General features: G+C 30.9%; 1 protein-coding gene across 1 annotated transcript; it reads right to left on the bottom strand.

The window, feature by feature from the left end:
- Positions 1–5,978: 5,978 nt before the first annotated feature.
- On the bottom strand, positions 5,979–9,447 carry LOC108471562 (putative UDP-glucuronate:xylan alpha-glucuronosyltransferase 4). Its single transcript, XM_017773162.2, has 2 exons — positions 8,682–9,447; positions 5,979–7,037 (listed from the first exon to the last, which is right to left on the bottom strand). The coding sequence occupies exons 1-2, from the start codon at positions 9,430–9,432 to the stop codon at positions 6,127–6,129; spliced, it is 1,662 nt and encodes a 553-aa protein (XP_017628651.1). The 5' UTR covers positions 9,433–9,447; the 3' UTR covers positions 5,979–6,126.
- Positions 9,448–20,666: the final 11,219 nt, after the last annotated feature.

Raw genomic sequence — 20,666 nt, 5'->3', positions numbered from 1 at the left:
CTTAGATACTTTCAAAATGACCAAAAGACATCCTAGGTACAATGCCATTTTCCAAAAAGATAGAAACTTCACCAATTTGAGTTTGGGGATCGGCTTGTATGTTGAGTCCTTATACTTTCGTACCCAGCCTGCACACGGAAACAAACCGTACGTTGAGAATACTCTCAGTGGTATTTCTATAAACAATAGCTTAATCAACTTTAAAACATGGTAATTCAAACACATTATTGCTATTATTCAATATCAATCAAGACTTTAATAACCTTTATTTTATTTACCCTTATTAACATAACTCGGACATCGACGGATACACGGATCCAACCCACACTCGGGATAAGCACATAGTGCTTCATCGGAATAAATTCGAACTTTAACATTATAGTACACAAAGTACTTCATCGGAACAAATCCGAAACTTTAATAAAGAGTCGACACATAGTGTCTCATCGACTCAATGTCGAATATCCCAATACTTCCAATTCCTATGACATGTCAACTATATCCGACTAGCCCGACAATCGTTAATAGGGTATTCAAAATCACATTCATTTCAATATGGTAAAAATACTTACCTCATTCACATTTTCATACAATATAAATATCAAATATAGCAATAACGATTAAGCTCGGTTTATAGAAATACAAACCACTATTTATCGAATTTAATCGATATCTTCGTTCACTTTCTCTTTTCCCTTCTTTGATGACGATCCGATGCTACGTTTGCTACTAACAATCATACAATTAAAACCATCAATATATTAATTCATAAAACACATTTTCACTTTCTACCAAACTTTTACAAAAATTCCAATTTCGTCCTTTTTCCATTACTAATCTTTTTTCTTTAACTTAAGCTTCATATTCTCTTTAATCAACTCATTAACAATTTCTAACTCATAAAATTCATTATAAAACATAAATTTTGAGCTCTATTCAACTTAGTCCCTATTTAAACCTAACTTAGAAATTCCTTTAACTAATCACTTCTAACTTCAATTTCTATCAATTTAACCCATAAAAGCTCAATTTATTCAACTAAATCAATATCTAAAATTCTCTATTTTTCTTCATTTTAACCTCATACATGTAGAACTTTGAATTAGGCATCCATAAACATAAAAATCATAAGAAAATGAGCTAAAACAACTTACCAATCAAACTTTAGGGCCTTAATCCTCAAATTTCCTTTTTATTTCTTTCTTTCTTTCTTTCTTCTTTCTTTCACGTTTTCTGTTAGTCTTTCTATCTTCTTTTCTATTTTATCAATTTTACTTATTATACTATTATTAACCTATAATAAATATAAAACTAACATGTGTAATAGCTATAACATAAAATATCTTATAGCTATTACACATATATACCAACTATTACACACGTTATTCAATATTAACACACACATGACACTTAGGGTCTAATTACTAGATTAGTCCCTTTTACTTCTTTAATCTATAATTAAACTTTTATTCCTTATGCAATTTAGCCCTTTAAACTAAATTCAAGCTACTTTACTTAATTAAACACTAAATAACCATTCAACTATAATTCATAAATATTTCTAATAAATATTCATGAATAAATTTCACGGAAACAGTACTCAAGACTCAATTTCCGATACCGTAACTTTCGGTTCATTACATTATTGCTGGTTTCTCCCCTCTTTTTTGCTTTGTTCTTGGTTGTGGCTGCTATATTTCATCTTTTGCTTTTGTTAGAGTCTGCTTTTTGATGATATTTTTCATTAATTTCTTGTCATAGACTTCTGAATAGAACATAAAAAAAAAACTCTAACGATGCAAATAAAGCTCTCAAGGGTGTTTGCAGGTATATTTATAGGTGTAATTACAGGTGTTATTGCAGGCTGTTTTGCGATTGTATGGGGTGTTTGTGTAGGTTTATCAGTTTTGTGGTCTGTTTATCGGATTGGGCTTGTTGGGTTGACAGGGTTTTCTTGCTATGTTGGGTTTGTGTTTCGATTTATGTTTTTGCTCTTGCTATTTGTTTTTGTTTTTCTTCAGCCTTGCTTTGTTGATTTTGATTAAGCGAAAAAAAAATTTGATGACTAGTGTTGCTAAGAAAAACCAAACTACTCAAGTTTGCTTACACTTTTTCTGGTAGAAACCTGTTCGTACTATTGTTTTAATCCAAATTCTAAAGAATCTGAAGTGGTTTGTTAGCATCTAGTGCAATTTTACACTGGAGCTAAGCAGCTTACTACTTATTTATCCAAATGTTTCCCCTTTTTTATTTCGCTTCAAGCAGCACAATAATGTTTGCTCCTTGAATTTGCTAGTGATTCTTGTCTCTTCTTTATTTATCCTAATGTTTGCCTTTTTTTATTTTAATTTCTACAGCGACAAGAGCAACTATCTAAATCCATCCAAAAGCAAGAGGTAGTTTAATGTCTCTAAAAATGCCTTTATTCATTTTGAAAAGATAGTCATAATCAATTATCCTTTCTATATCTCGTTATTGTTTACCATAGATCTTTGAGAATTTTTTCTTTAGTGTTCATCTTATGGCTTTCATTCATTCGTGATGTATTATTCTTATTTTTTTATGAAACTATATTATTATATCTAATTATATATTTATGGTTTTATGTCAGTTGACATTTAAAATCAAAATAATAATAATAGATGGTAAAGACACAAAATTTTGTGGAGGGTGATAGTACCTTAGCAACAAAAGCTGTTTGGGATGATAAGCTGACGTTGATATTTTGTGAACTTTGCGTGAATGAAGTCAATACTGGTAATAGACCAACAACTCATCTAAACTCAAAAGGATGGGAAAATTTCATTGCTCTTTTTCAAGCAAAAACACAAAAAAATTATAAAAAACCTCAATTGAAAAATAAGTGGGATACATTAAAAAAGGAATAGAGGTTATGGAAGGAGTTTCTTAAGGAATCTACAGGTATTGGATAGTGTCCATCTAAAAAGATAGTCGATGCTACCGAAGAATAGTGGGCTGAAAAAATACGGGTTAGTGTTAACTTTATCATTATTTTAATGCATAAAGTTTCTTGAAATTAATAATTTAGAATTATAAAAATCTTAGTATAACATTTAACATTTAACATGTTATGTAGGAAAATCCTGATTTTAAAGGATTTAAGAAGAAAGGAATTGCACCACGATTGAATGAGTTAATGTGGCAAATGTTTGGTGGCATTGTAGCCACTGGAGAGAATGCATGGACACCTTCATCTGGTGTTCTTCCAAGTGGGGTTCCTATGGGATATGATACACCTAATAAGGGATTTGGTGATTCAGATGAACATAGTAATGAGAATGAAGTTATTCCTCCTAATGAGGTACCATCAAACCTTTCTCATGAAGCTTCCAATCGAAGAAAGCAAACACTTGGGGTTGTACACGGTAAAGGAAAAAATCAAGTTCAAGTAGAAAATCATCAAGAAATACATTAACTACTCAGATTGAGAAATTGTGTGAGAGTATGGCTAGTCCAAGGAAGTCAGTGAATGAAATTATTTTTCCTCACTCTCAATATACTATTTCAAATGTAATAGATGCTTTGCGTGCTTTGGGAGATGAAATTCCAAAAAAATATGAACTGTACTATTTTGCCATCAAAATGTTCCAAATACCGGTGAAACGATAAGTGTTTTTGAACTTAGATCTAGATGTTAGGGTTTGGTGGCTTCGACGTGAGTATGCTGAACAAAATCCAATTGCATCATTTTCATCCTTGGTAGCAACATCCTCATTTCCCTTCCAACCATACCATCAACCACCTCCACCATAAGCTCCTTAATTAGAATTATTATTGTAATATAACTATACTACTTTTTTAAATGTAAAACTAATTTATGATTTTTTTATGTTTGGTATTTTTATGCTATGCTTTTATTCAAGTTTCTGTGTTGTATAGAATGTCACAAGATATTAATTTATTTTCATTTGATTACTTTTTTAGGTTATGGATGAATTTAATAATATATAATAGTTTTTATATGAATTATGATACCCCTGAATTAAGTGAAGAAGCTCAACGAAGGATAGCCACAATTGTTACCCAAGTTGAGGACAACAATTATCATGAAGAGGAAGAATATGTGTTAAGCAGTGTCTTGGTACACCATGAAACTTATTTCACTATGCAACCACGTATGGATTCAAATTATACAGGTCAAATATGGGTGGAAGAAGTATTAAATGGGCATGATGATCGTTGCATGAATAGTTTTAGGATGCTAAAAATTATATTTCATAGCTTGTTGCATGATTTGCAAACAAATTATGGCTTAAAGCATGAGAAAGTATCGACGATGGAGAAATTAGCATTATCATTGTACATTCTTGGAAATAGAGAATCAAATTCAAATGCAACAGAGCGATTTCAACGATATGGGGAAACTGTTAGTCGAATTTTTACTGATATGTTGCATATATTTGCTCGAGTGGGAATAGACACGATTAAACCTATTGAAGGTCAATTCGAGGAAGTACCGAACCATATTCGACATGATACAAGATATTGGCCTCACTTTAAGGTAAAATTTACACAAACTTTATATTTTTAAAATATAAATTATTTCTAACTTTTATCTTATTACTTGGATTTATTTTAAAGCATTGTATTGGAGCCATAGATGGAACACACATAAAAGCACGCATTTCGCTTCTTGTCAAATATCTTATATTGGACGGAAAGATAAACCAACTCAAAATATTATGGCAGTTTGTGGTTTCAACATGTGTTTTATTTTTGCATTTCCTGGTTGGGAAGGAACAACACATGGTAGTAGAATTTTTTTGCAAGCACTTAGAAAAAAAGAGTTAAAGTTTCCACACCCTCTATCAGGTTGAACTTTAATTTTTTAATTAATCTTTACATAAAAAAATATAAAAATTTTTAATTTATTTTTAAACTTGATATTATGTTTTACTTTTTTGTAGGAAAATATTATCTTGTGGATTCAGGATATCCACAAATGGTAGGTTTTCTAGGTCCATATAGGGGGAAACGATATCATTTACCTGATTTTTGTCGAGGTAATCATCAAGTATCTGGAAAAAAAAAAGAAATCTTTAATCATGCCCATTCTTCGTTACGCTCTGTGATTGAACGAACATTTAGAGTGTGGAAAAAAAATGGCCAATATTAATAGATATTCCAAGTTTTTCATTCAACAAGCAAGTTTTAATAGTTATTGCAACAATAGTTTTGCATAATTACATTCGAAGACATGCTTGGTCAAATGATGAGGATTTTCGACAATTTGAGAATATACCCGACATGCCAGTCTCTTTAGGCCATTTTGATAGAGGTAAATCGAGTTCTTCTAATAGTGAAAGTGACCTTGAAATCACGATATTAAGGGAAACCATTGCAACTAGTTTAATTAATCCATATTTGTAAAAACATTTTGTATCATAACCTAATTTCTAATAATAATGAAACTTGTTATGTCTTATGTTACTATATTTTTTTTATTAAAAATCATCCGTTTAGATACTTCAAAATTTGATCCAAGTATAATGTTACTATTTGTGAAAATAATATTTATCATTGTTATAAAAGAATATTTAACTATAAAAATTAAAATAATTATCATTTTATCTAATAAATAATTTAAATTGATTATATAATTCATTAAAATATTTATAATAAAATATTGGAAGATACATTTTAATATTTTATTAAATGAATTTATAAATTCACATATTTTAATAATTTTAAAAAGTAAAATAATTTAAAAACTTCTATTATATATAAATTCTAATATGGTGTTCTTAATAGTCATTTTTATTCTCACCTCACCGTTACAGTTGCGTTTGAATCCAAACACACACTCCACCTTTGTTTCTAATCTCATATCTAATATCACCGCTACAGTAATTAATCTCACTGTCACTGTTGTTTTTAACCTCATCGGAGGTAAACACACCGCCCATTCAAACTAAGCCTTAGTTTTTTAATTAAAAACTTTAGAATAATTCAATGACTTAAATGAAAACTTTTAAATAATTTAATAACTTGATGGAATTTGAGACTAATGTGAATAGAAAGTCGATCAACCATTATTTTCAATCCTTCAATCTTAAATTCAAAATATTTCTGATTTTTCCCTTCAAGAATTGGGCACCCTTTTCTTTATTGAACAAGAGTGTACTGTCGAGGATCAGTTACACCAATCTTCCAATGTTCATCAGGTAAGCTAAGTTTCTTAGCAATCCTTCTCCATTTCTTTATCCTCCAATTCATATGTGGACTCAACCCACAATATGGCTTCAGTCTCTCAGCCATTTCATCATATACTTGCCACCATTTCTCATGAGCTTTATCACTAGCGAAAACTTGTCTTTCCTTTATATCCCAATTACAATCATAGTCTCTGTAACACATCCATGGCTTCAAACCCAAATAATGAATCGCAGAAAGATCATCAGGTATCTTTTCACGATCTAAACTGTGGTTCCTATCAAAATACTTGAGGAAATTCACTTCGTTAGGCAACCTATGCCACCAAGTGAACACTTCATTTAAAAACCCTTGGTCTCCTCCATTGTATGATCCCACCTTGAAGCTTTTCAACATCAAATCTTCGAAGGTACACAGTGAAGGCTCGATGACCATGATCCCTGAATTGAACAGAGTTCTATCATTTCCAGCAGCTGAAATCTGGGGATAATGGAAGACCCAATCCATGTTTTTGAAAACCAGTAAATCTGAATCAATGAAAACGACTTTGTGATACCATGTTAACAACCAGATTCGGAGCTTGCTGTAATTCCATTCGTTGTATGAACCTTTCTTCGCAAAGGGGCTTCGAATTCGTTCGATTTGTCTTGTTTTCCAGCCGGCAGTTCTTAGGCCTGTTAAGGATCTAGGGGATACGTGTTCATCGTGGAGAAGCAGTAAATCTTTCGTTGAATTGGTTCGAATAATGCTTTGTGCCAAAGCTATGGCGCCACATACATAAGCATCGGAGGAGTGAAGAACTGTTACATATGCTTCCCTGTGATTAAATTGCCTGTTTTTCAGCTTATTTTCCCGTGCATTATCTGTGGAATAAATATAAAACTGTATTACAAAAACAACAATTTAGGTTTTATTTGAAATTTAAATAGCAATTAGTCCAAATCACTAATAATTTGATATGAAATTTTTTATTAAAAATTCAATACTTGAAACTCAAATACGAATCTAATATCTCAAAATTCTCAAGAATTCAGTTCCGCCATTGAACCAAAGTCTGATTAATGACCAACGGAATTTTATTTTAATACAATGCCTAACTCTACCTAAGGATGAAATGAGATAATGGTGCTCACATTCTACTTGAATTTGAATAAAAAAAAATTTAAATTCAATTCGGTATTTGTCGAGCTGAACACTAGCTTAAGCAACTCAACCTATTGATTGAGTCGAATTCGAGTTTAATAATACTTGATTTAAATGGCTAATAAGTCTTATCGAGCTTTTCATATTTTTTTATATTATTAAATTTCGTTATTGCTCTTAATATATATTATTAACCTTAAACTTAATTATCAAGCTGAGCTTGAACTTGAGTATAGAAATTGTGTATCAAAAAAGAGAGTACAAAAATTAGTAAATAAGTTTAATCGAGCTCAAACTCGAGTAGCTTACTTATATTTCGAGCTGAGCTCAAGCTCAAAAACAAATGTCTAATCGAGCTTCGAATTTCAAATCGACCTCAAGCTAAGTAGTATTTGAACTCGACTTAGTTAGATTACACCCTTAATTTTACCCATAACTTTCCCGAATCTTTAAATTGAAGAAAAAACACAATTAAGTGCAATCAACTAAACTAGACTGATCATGATTAATTGATTTCTTTTCTTTCTTTTTTTTTGTGAATTACAATAACAACATAAAGCTTAAACAACCAACGCGATTAGCGCGACTCGAACCCATGTCATACTTAGAGCGGCGAACACTCTTGACCATCAGACCATCACATGGGATTCATGACTAATGAAAATTTTAAACTGTGTTAATGGTGACTAAGGCATAAAATTAATAGTAATAAAAAAAATCAAATTATGGCAAATTACTAAAGTGAAAGGTACTAAATACTAATTTTAGTGGTTAGAATGAAATTTAAGATTCTAGTTTACAGTGCTATTATTTCAATATTTAAGACAATTTTGTGTATATGAGTTAAGAACAATAAGCTTTAATGAGTAAAAAATTCCAAAAATAAATATAGCAAATCTTGACATTTAATATTTACCTATAAACATGGCAAGGTCAAATATATGCCACCATACCAAAAGTTGTATTACCTTATATGAATTCTCTTTATTTGGTATGATAACTAATTCTCTTTATTTTGAAAGTTAAATTTAAATAAAATTGTAATTAAATCTTAGCTCGATTGATATTGACATTATTGCTCGTACAAGAGGACATGAGCTCGAGTGTGAAGCGCATTATCCTCTTATTTAAAAGTTGGGGAGAGGCTATAGATAATTTTAAATATTGTATTGAAAAGAACAGATATTTTATTATGTGAAGAATTATTAATTTAATTAGAGTATCTCGAAATTAATTGATTAATTTTAATCAATAGAGCCTATATTTGAATTTATACAATTTAAAACTCTCATAACATGTAATTTTTTTTCAATTTTTTCAAAGAAAAAAATATTAAACAAAACTAAAAGCAAACTAAAACAAACCTGTTTTTCCAAATGGATAAGCAATTTGGCATGTCCCTAGAGGCATGAGCACCTTTTGTTTCAGCCTCTTCAGCTCAGGCTTATACACCCAATGATCCCCTTCCTTCCTCAACAGATCATCACATCTGAATATCTCCGGCATCGGCCCACAATGGCCGATGAACACCGCATACACCTCCCGTTTAATGTCCGGCCCTTTGGCACAACCACTCCTTACCAAAAGATTAGCCACCACCAAATTCACTTGTAACCTAAACACATCCCTCAGCCCTGCCTCACTTGTCCACCCATCACATGGTACCTTAGCCACCACGACACTAAGGTCCCAATACTCCTCCAGCCGTGGCATGGGGATCTCCGGACACGTTGGCGGTTGCAAGTTTGAGTCTTCATTAATCCAAACAGGAAAAAAATCATTCCATTCTCTTACCTTAGAAACACGATCAAAATGTACACGAACGGTATCAACAAGTGAACCATTTCCATGCACTTCATATTGACTCACTTCTTCATCATTGAGATTAACTAAACCAACCTTGATCTTCTTATCACCGTTACTCTCTTCTTGAATAAGATCAAACCATCTCGGATTTGTAAAAAATTGATTAGGTTGATCTGTTTCGACCTTAAATCTGTTGACAACGTTGTTTTTTGATCCGAAAAATATAAAAAAGATTAACAGTGATAAAGAGAGAAGAATTAGGGAGAGAGTGAAGAGCTTTTGGTTGGAATGAAGGGTTTTGTGAGCCATTTTGGTATAGGGATTCCGCTCTTAACATTCAAATTTATAAGGAAATAAATATGGAAAGGGTTGGTAGTGTTTAGGCAAACGTTTCTATGTGCATGCTTACATAGTGGGTAGATTCTTAACCATCAAGTATTGATGTTGTGCTCCCAACATTTTACATTCTACTATCATGAAACCCCAGAATTTAAAATCATTGTATATTTGATGAATGATAATTTAAATGATAATTTTTTAAAATAGTTTCCATAAAAATAAATTTATTTAAATGATAAGCATTGTTGCTAATGGAGAAGGATCGTAGGTTCGAGTATGATGAAACGCATTATCCTCCTATTTACAAGTTGGGGAGAGGCTATGGGTAACACTGGGTATTATGTAAAAAAGAACAGATATTATCAAAACCTATAATGAGATTGTTAAATAAAAAAAATTCATTAGTTAAATTAATATTAAGGTTAGATATATCTTCACAAATTTAATTTTTATACTTTTATTTTCATTAGGCCCTATTTTTCATTTAAAGAGCTTGAAATGAATAAGAATATTATGAAGATTTATCAAATAGATTTCATTGACTCAACTAATAGATGGGTTGAACAATATAAAATATTTTATAAAATATTTAGGTTATATTATTTTTATTATTTTTAAAATGTACAATTTTTAAAAAATAAAAATATATTTAATTTTTATAATTAATATATACAACTAACATGTGCATTGCACGGAAAAGAAATTAATTTTTTACATTGTATCTTATTGGTCAAAGTCTACTACGAGTTCCTAGTAAAGTTCATTTTAATTCCTTACTAAAAATTGCTCAAGATTGGTCTTTATACATTAAAATTTTATGCAAATCATAGCAACATTATAATTTGTTGTTAAGTTATTGATAATTTGGACAAAAATATATCATACACAATTGATTTACTTATACCCAACCTTTCCCAAAAATATCTATGTAAAAATGCATGGACTTTTTTGGGTTGATTGGGTTTTTTTATGAGTCGGGTTACGAGTAAATCAGTTGGGTATGTAATATTTTGTGTATCTTATTAGAAATCTAATGAAAAATTATAACGGTGTCATGATTTGAATAAAATTTTAATATATAACTATTAATCTAAAGTAATTTTTAGTAAAGGCTAAAATGAATTTTATATGATAATATAAGGATTTTAGTAAACTTTGACGTATCATATTTCAATGATTTTTCATGTTGTATTTATTTAATATCATATTCTAAATAAATAATTTGTACATATTTGTGGGATTGACAGGTAAACTTTAGGTGTTAACATTAGTGGGGTTACCAAATTGGAATTTGGAAAACTGAGCTGTAAAATTTGTTATGAATGATAATGATATTGGAAAAGAAGAGTATTACTAAGCCATTTGTTCTACAAATGGTAGCTCATAATTCTTGTGGCTGTGGGGAAAAAATTCAAAGATTCGACAAATTAATCATAAATGGAAATCATTTTGCAAGTACGAAATTGAAATATTATGATAATTTTTTGAGGGATTGGTGTGCTTCTACCACATAAAATAATTGTAAAAAAGCGTAATTATTAAAGTAATAATTTAATAGGATTCGCTAATTACAAAGGTTATTCAAATATGATACACGTAATTATAATCAATTTCACCCAAATCAATTATTAGACTGTTTTCCATACACCCCCTTGAAATATCAAATAGAAACTAGTTTTACATTAATTAATAACAGTCAACTACACATATAGTCACTTAATTATAAAAAATTTCATTTTAGGCACTCAAAATAAAGAGTTTGTTATTTAAGCATCCAAGTTACACATTTAATCATTTTAGTCAATCTTGTTAAAATCACAAATGACTAGCTGACGTGACAGTTAAAAAAGGTATAAGAACAAATTTAGTCATCAACTTTTACATATTATATTAATTTAGTGACATGTCAAATGTAGTAGTTAATTCGGGTCAATTCTGCACTTAAGGAGCTTATTTTCTATACAATTTAGGATTTTATATTATGTTTTTGATAATTAGGTCGTAGAATTCAATATTAATAAAATAAGTGTTTTTTAACACATTTTTATAAGTGTTGTGACCCAATAGGCCTACACGGGCCTTATGTTGTGCTAAAATGTTCAATTGAGTGTATAGGATGAAGATATAAAGGCCCAATTGACGTGAAAGTGAGGGACGAGTGATGCACAAGCTTCCTGAGACGTCAAAGCACCAAACGAATGACACAAGGCTGAAATTGGGTATCATGTCACCCCACGCAAAGGGTGTGGCACGACACAGGTCAACGTCTTGCCCAAGTAATTCGATGCTATTTTCATCCATGCAGTCAAATTTATACAAAGACCTAGGACGTGCCGAAGACCTAATTTGGGCTACCAACACCTCTATTAATAAGATATTAGGGGTATGTTTGGTTGGCATGAATAACTAAACGGTTCCTGACTGATTCAGTGATAAACAGGTATTCCTTAGTTTGGTTCACTGAATCCTTCATTCAACGAATTCACATTCATCCCAACTAGGTATTCCATATTCTCCCTTAATAGCCAGTCCCCACCAGAACCAAAGAATAGCAATGCAGAGCCTTCACCGAATAAAGAAAAAAACAGAACCTCCCATTCTTGCCCTTCACCACTCTCCTTCAAGAAACACCTCAAGCCACCACACCCCATCCCTATCTCCTCGTTCAAGGATGAGCTATTAATCTGTAATTTCACCAAGAAAAAGAAAAAGAAAACAGAGATAAGGGAGATGAGGAAATCGTTCAAGGATTCTCTCAAGGCTCTTGAAGCTAACATTCATTTCACCAATACCCTGTAATTTTTTCTTTCTTTTCCTATTCCTTGATTTTTTGTAGATGAAATCATGATTTTTTTTTCTTTTTGTAGATAGCAAGGGATTTCAATTTTAGGTTGGGATTGTATCTACAAAGACTACAATATTTTTCTATTCGCTAATTGCTCTATCAATGCATCAGTGATTTCTCTTTGGATTTTTCTCTTGATTTAGGGTTTCTTTTGTTTTGGTAAGTTTAAATTTTCATTTTATCTTTTTTTTTTGTTTGTTTTGGGGTTTGTGCGTTCATGGAAATTTGTTAAAGCTTTGTTGCTAATTAACTTCCTTTTTCCTTGCAGGTTTTCTTATTTCAAAAGGCTGCAGTGTAATGTTGCTGGAAAGCCCGCAGTGGTCACTCGTGGATTGTACCCTTTTGAAACCAACTTTAATTATTGATAAATCAAGTGTGTATCTGCAAGTGTGTTTTTGACCTCTTGAATTTCTTGTTTAGGTAAGAGCAGCAATTAAGGTGAAGGCATAATGTGTAAATCGATTTTTTCTGCTCTAATTCATATGGATATTCTAGACTTAGTTATAATGGTTCGGTGCTTTTAAGGTTTTTATTTTCTTATTTTATGGAAAGAGTTAACTGGCTGTTCCATATATGAACTTGGTTCTAGCCTTTTAGTCAATTGCAAAATATAAAATAAAAGGGCAGTTTGCTTGGTGATTTAGTTTCTACTGGTGTCTCTTTGATGCAAAACTGAGTCTAGTATGCTATAATTTGATCTCTCTGTAAAAACTGAGTCTAGTATGCTATAATTTGATCTCTCTTTGCTTGATGCAGATGCTCTACTTTATGATTAACAGCATATATTTTTTTTCTCTTTGAATGTTGAAATTGATTTACTTGGATCTATAGTTTATTTCCTGGTCAAAGTTCTCTAGTTAATACAATCAGAGTTTCTGTGTTTCAGTGAATTTTTATGAGTTCTTGACATAGTAGTAGAAGTTTTCAATCCTTAAATTTAACTCTTTAAAAGATTTTTATTGAAAAATATATGAAACCTTTTAAAGATTGAGTTTTTCAGCATCTCTAATGGTTAAAACAAAGAATAAGACAAAAAATAACTTTTTAAAAGAATTCTTACATTTAGAAGTGAAAGCACAGGGGCTTGTTTATATATGAAGTTCTATGTTGTTTCTGTACCATGGTCCAGTGGTAATATTCAAAAGATTGAACTATCACATGTTATCTTATAAGGTCTAGTGCATAGTTGATGCATATTATTATACAATCAATCATCTTATTTTGCCCTTTTAGCTGATTTGTTGCTTATGATTGATTTCATAGCTATATAATTATTGTTCAAAAGATCTTATCAATTATCAGTTCTTTGCTTCTAAATCTGGCCTCTAGTTTTTTGTTATCTAATGACACTTATATCTGTTAACTTTTAAAGTTTATACAAAAATGATGTGATGTTTTACTAGTTAAGCACAATGACTAAACATAGGATTAGGAATCTTAGGTGAGCTATTAATCTGTCACGGTCGTTGGGTGAGTTGTGGTTTTATTTCCAATCAATTATTTGGATATTTCACATGAATGATCTGTCATTTATCACATGTCCTTGTTTTGAGCTTCTAAAATCTAAGCAGTAGAAGGAGCTTAAGTGGGATTTCAGGTGCGAGGCAAGGTTTTAGCAAGATGGAGAGATCAAGGTACTGTTCCTTGCCTTTTAAGGAACTATATAATTAAAAGACTTTAATGAGTTGCATATTACTTGTTTCACTTAATTGTTTACTTTTCAAATTCTGATAAATATTTTACTTATCTTGAATATTTTAGCCGGAGACAGACAGTTGTTTTACCTGTACTATAACGATTAGTACTTTGGTTGGTTTTACATGAGGGCCCTCCTCTTGTTACTACAGGAACCGTAACGTAAATATTCACTAGGAAGGTGATTAGTACTACACGCGTAGGGCACTCAGGATAGATTTGTCTATGTTGCAGGAGGGTGAAAGCGGAGTAGAGTTTATTCCTTTTTTATTCAATTGACCTAATATTTGCTTCACAAGAAAGGTATTTTCATGGAAGCAATTGCTGAATGATAGTTGTACTCTTTATTCCTATTTTAGCTTCCTTTTTCAGCGTGCCTTTATTCTTTTCTTCTGTAAATCCGTTTCTGTTCTTGAACATGATATAAGGTTGGTGCTTCTTAGGTGATAACTTCGAGTACTAGAGAAGAAACTTAATTTCGAGTGCTTTCCACTGTTGATATGGTTATATAGAATAACACTCGTAAGAAGGTTGGAAAATGGCTTTTGTTTTAGAGGAAGAAAAAACTGAGGATTACCTTTTCAAGATTGTACTAGTTAGTGATTTAGCTGTTGGGATATCAAATTTACTTGCAAGATTTGCTAGGAATGAGTTCTACCCAAATTCAAAGTCAACCATAGAAGTAGAGTTTCAAAGTTAGAAGTTAGATATAAATGGGAACAAAGTTAAGGCACAGATGTGGATAATGCTTACAAGAACAGAGTGGATATACCTTAACATATGTTTGTATCTGAATTAGGTTCATCAAGCAGGATTGAGAGGTGAAAAGATCGATGTTGTTGTTAAGGTAAGTCCCCTTGAAAATAATTTTAAAACCTCACATGTCTATGTGATTTTGACCATTCAAGTTTATGGCAGGTGCAACATTCGGGAATCTGGGATCTTATGATGACCGACATCCGTAACTTACAAGCATTTGCACTATACATTCAGAAGAATGATGTCAAATTTGATCTGTTTTCCGTTACCAAGGAAATAGAAAAAAAAAAGGTATTTGTATTCACACTGATGTTCCTTGCAAAACACATCTATCCTTCTTTTAAGAATTTTTCAAATTTATGTAAATTGAGAGTATCGTTCCACTTGGATTTGGATTTCTTTTTTCTTCTGCATGTCGTTAATTATTTATCCTTTGTGTTGTCAAGATTGGATATGAGTTTGACTTTCTAAGAGAAGCCAATGCTATGGAGAGAATTTGTTATTTCTTATACGAGAATAACATAAAGAACTATGAGTTTTTTATTAACATAAAATGAGGAATGGCTTTTGAGACAAAGGATTACGGATCTCAGCTCCTTCTGTATTTATTTCAAGTTTTCTTCATGTTTTTAAATAACATAAAGAACTATGAGTTTTTATTTTTATTTCACATATGAAAAGAACTAATGTTACTAAAATTTAGTAATTTTTATGTAAAATTTGAAGGTTTTATTTCACCAAAAGATTGCTATAAATAATTAATTGTTGTTATCATGTTATTATAAAGGATAAAATAAAATATAAAAATATGTTTTCTATTAAAATTGACTATTAAAATAAAATGTCATTAGAGGATTATCATATCGTATGTTAAAATCATTTTTATGTTGGCGATTGTGACCTAAGAGAACAGGTGAGAGGCTAGATTAAAACAAATATATTAGGCATCGAAATATTTTTAATAATAATTTTATATTAAAATTATTATTAAATATTATTAATAATTATATTAATAATGTTATTAAATTATATATTATTTTATTAAATTGTATTTAATAATAATTATGCTAAAATATGATTAAATTATTTATTTTTATTTTTATTAAAATATATTGAACAATAATCTTATTAAAATTTAATAACAATAATCATCTATCTACAAAAATTCTGCTAAGGGTACTTTCGTCATTTAAGTCTTTTTCCTTATACTATTACAACATCTATTCCATTCAACCAAACACAAGAATTCTATTACAGCTCTATTCAATTCCATTCAACCAAACAATTGAATTACTGATTACAGCTCTATTCCATTACAACTATATTCCATTACAACTCTATTCAATTACAGCCCTATTCCATTACAGTGAACCAAACGTACCGTAGGGGTTTAATGTAACTAAGTTGTCCTAGACGCCTTAAAAAAACCTAGTAGTTTAGGAGTAGGATTTAAATTATTCTTCTTTCGGTTTTTCATGACGCTTTTGTTTTTCCTCTTGAAATCAATTTTGATCCAAGAGTTTGTCTATTTAATTCATGTGTTTCAGTTCACTACATAAGAAGGCACTTCACTAACTTTTTCTCACTCTTTTTGCCCCTATTGGATTCGACACGACGCATGATTGAGCCAAGCTTCATAGACTCTTTTTCTGGCTCATCATCCTCTTTGATGACAAAAAACACGGTTTGCTTCGAACAGTCCCTTACTATATATGCGGACCGCCACATAAAAAAACATTTTATCTCGCTCTTCTTTTCCTTCGGGTTGTTGAGTTTCCCATTCCCATTTTGTGTCCCATTGCCACCATTACTGTTGCTATATTCAACTTGTCCTTCTTCATTTTCCCCACCATTGCTCTTCTCATTGGGCTTGGAAGACTTGAACTTGTCTTTTCACAGAACAAGCTTAATTAAGGACTCTACCATTATCATGGCTTTGGACAGTTCTTGGACCCTTTGATGTTCCAATTCATGTTTCACCCACGACTTCAACTTATCCATGAAATAGAAGAAAGTTTCTTTCTCACTCAGATCATTTATTTAGAGCATCAGTTTACTAAACTTCTTCACATACTCCCGAATTATTCCTTATTGCGAGAACCAACTTAGATTGAGCCTCATTCTCGACATATTGGAGGTAAAATTGCTCATTGAACTCTTTTTGGAACTTCTTCCAAGTCCTAATTGTAAGTTGACCACACTTTTCATCTGTGAACCTATGCCTTCAACAAAAAAGAGCAAAATCAGTAAAATATCTAGTAGTAGTATTTACCTTAGCATCGTCATCCTTAATGCCCACGACACGGAAGTATTGCTCCATCTCCCAAAAAAAGTTGTCCACTTCCCTTACGGACCTTGCCCCCTTGAACTTCTCCAATTTAGGGGCATCTATCTCAAGATTTAGTTTTGCACCCAACACTCATTGACCTACGGCGGCTCGACACATAGTAAGCTCTCCTTTGAGCTCTTAAATTCTTGTGCTCAAAGCCCTCATTTTGGTTATTGTTTTCTCTTTCAAAGCAATCATCGTGGCCTCGAGAGCATCGTCCCTTATTTTCAGCTTATTTGTTGTGGAATAGAGCACCCTATGCATCTCTTCTACATTGGAACCGAAAGATTTCAATGCTTTTTCCTTGAGTTGCTCTCCCATCGAGTTCAACTCTACAGTGCATCCCTCGACTACCTCAAGTGTCTCCTTCATATTGCCATGGACTCGTCGAGATTGATCACCCATTCTAACAAATCCAACAACATGTCCGCTGATCGACTAGCTTTCTTAGACTTCATACGGATCTTCATAGGCTTAATTTTATCTTCTACTCCTTTTTTCATCTCGATTGGTTCCTTCGAACCTTAACTTTGATACTAACTGTCACGGAGCCAGAACTTTAGTCTCATAAACTGTACAACCTTAGGCGATTTCTTGGGTTCAAATCCCCCTTATGTTAGCCTAAATCTAGCAAAGTGAGAATTCTCACTAGAAATTCTCCAATGCACTGAAATAAAACGGAAACAACTCAAAATGAAAGAGTAACAAAAAAAACAGAAAATGCCACAAGAAAGCAAAGTACGCCAAGTGTTTGAGTAAATGCTCTCAAAGTATCCTATTACTATAGAAAGAATACAAAGAATGGAATGATTACAAATGACGGAAGAAGGCTTTTATTTATAGTTAAGCTCCCCCAAAACCAACGGTACATATTGAGTTACATTGACGGTCAAGATTAAAACTTATATACAATTGTGATTCTTAAGGGATTGACTCAATCATTTAAGATTACAAAATCAAATCTTATCAGATTACAATTTTTTTAAAATTACTTTCCATATCTACCAAGGTAGCCCTAATTTCCCGTAAATGCTTCACTAGGCCATCAGGCTTCAAGTAGACGAGTTTCTCCATATGTTCCACAAATTGGGCTTGTTTAAGTGGGTCAAATAAGCCTCATTTAATCGATCGACCCTCATGGGATGCTCTTTGCGCAATCATCATGGGCTTTGATTTGCAGCCCGTGACACTAGGATGTCCGCATTAACTGCCTTGGCGCCCCATACAAACTCAGAACTTTCCCACACACACAACAAAAAAAATGGAGGGGAAGGTGGAACCTAGCCTCGTATGTGTACAATGGTATAAAAAAGATCAATCCACCTTTAGTTGCTATAGTTTAGGAACCAATTTAAAATGTTTTAAAATTTAAGGACCAATCTAGAATTTGAGTCATAGTTTAGGGTTTTCTAACACAATTAATCTAAATTTTATTAAATTAAGAAATTATAATTAAAATAGTTTTTAAAAATGAGCATTTTAACAAATATATAGATATGAAGAAAGCGTATTCGATCTAACCGATTCTAACTTAATACCAAAAATTTTAATGAAAATTCTAATTCTGTTACCTGAAGGAAAAATTATATAAAATTGAAATCAATTAAAATTTAGATTTGAGGATTTTTGTCATCCCTGCATAAAAATGTAATTTTCATATAATAAATTTAAATCCAAAAAAATTTAAAATGGGACACTTAAAAAAAAAAAAACGTTTTTACTAATTGTTACGTGCAACCAATATTTGTTTTTTGCAGGAAACATCCATTGACCAGGAAAAAAAATGCTTGTTTCCTTGCAAATTAGATTTCAAGATTGGGGGTCCACATTTGAAAACCTTCACAATCACTTTCTCATTAATGGGTCAATTTTGGTTCCTTAAATGACTTGAATATTAATCGTTTACAATCTTCCACAGCCATTTTGAAGCTACTATTCAAAAGCTTACCCTAAAATTTTGGGAAAATATTAACTTGAATTGATAATAATGTTAGATCATTCAGCTTAATTTATAACATTTCGTACCCACTATTGTACTGTGTCTATTAAATTTAATTATGGGTCGAATTGTATCAGGTTCGAATTAAGTGAATGTAAAATTTTAGACTTATTTTTTGGGTTTGAGTTTGATATGAAAAGTTAGTTTAAAATTTTTTCTAAGCCCAAACAGATAAAAAATTGCTAAACCTGAGCTTGGTTCTATCCGACCTATCCGTATTAATTTTTATATTATTATTTATTTAAAAATATAATATATCAAATACACTACAAATATTAAAATAAATGTTTCCCAATAAATTGAAAATAGATTAAAAATCTTTATACTTAAATAACACTAAAATAATTACAATTTAACAAGCAAATGCCTCTAAAATAGCAATAAAATTAACAATAAAATAAAAGTTATTCAATTCCCAAACAATAATAATAGAATAATAGTAATATAATAGTAAAATAATAGCAAAATAACATCAAAACAACAATAGCAGAAAAAATTTAGCCAAATTCAAGCTAAGCTGACCTGGGTAAAAAAATATTATCCAATATTTAGCCTGTTTAAAAAATGGATCTTATTTGTTATTTAAATTCATTTTTTAGATCTATATTTTTACTAAAATCTTCTCATTTTTCATGCAGATTTTTGAATCTAGACGGGGACCCATAATCAGTACTAGCCGCCACCCAAATATGCAAAGATACCACATAACCATGTTGGTGGTTTTAGTCTTTACTTACTTATCCCACTTTCACTACTTGCATGTATTCAATTGGATTCGCCTTCGTTGATCATCGCCGTAATTCAAAGTCATACCATTTTTAATTTTACCACAAAGCTTTTATATTTTACTTTTAGAACTTTAAATCTTCTTTACGAATTTTTATTGAAAATCTGAAAAGCAAATTAGATTTTTTTGGAATTTTATGTATTTTTATTAATATTAAAAATTTTACTTTATTAAAAATTAAGATCAAATTGAAAAAAATTTTGAATTGGATGATCAAAACAAAATAAAGATAAATTTGGTTCGATTTGATCGATCTTTTGAAATTTTTTGAACCGACCATGATAGTTTTGTTCAGGTTTCGATTTTTCATTTTAACTTTTAAGATTTATTTTATTATTGAATAATATTTTAATTGTTTTATAAATATTTCTTAAAATAAAATTTTAAGTAAATAAAAAACAATCAAGTTTTTATATAATTTTTAAAAAATAATTTTATATAAATTTTAAAAATTATTTAACTATTTTAAATAAATATTTTTTACATGATAAATTAAACAAAAATAAAATTTGATTCAATTCTAATAATTACCATTTTTAAGTTATGTTTAAAAATCATCCAAATACTATCAATTTATCCAATTTGTCAGAAATATACTAATCAATAACTATGGAGACAAAACGCCGTTAGTAACGGCTGACTTGGGCGACTACTAAGAAGAGTAAATATTACCACGGTACGAACTACCGACTGTCCAGCTCATACTGATCCGTTAAAAACGATACAACTGACGTAAGCATTGCCGTTAAAATGGACGGAGAAATCCCACGTTTTTTCAAATCCCAATACA

Source organism: Gossypium arboreum, chromosome 11 (assembly GCF_025698485.1).
Source record: "Gossypium arboreum isolate Shixiya-1 chromosome 11, ASM2569848v2, whole genome shotgun sequence".
Taxonomy (NCBI): Eukaryota; Viridiplantae; Streptophyta; class Magnoliopsida; order Malvales; family Malvaceae; genus Gossypium; species Gossypium arboreum.
This window is presented reverse-complemented; position numbering and strand designations above follow the sequence as displayed.

Coding starts and splice junctions, on each gene's coding strand:
- LOC108471562 (XM_017773162.2), bottom strand. CDS start 9,432: ATGGCTCACAAAACCCTTCATTCCAACCAAAAGCTCTTCACTCTCTCC. Junction 7,038..8,681: donor TTATCCATTTGGAAAAACAG/GTTTGTTTTAGT, acceptor TTTATTCCACAG/ATAATGCACGGGAAAATAAG.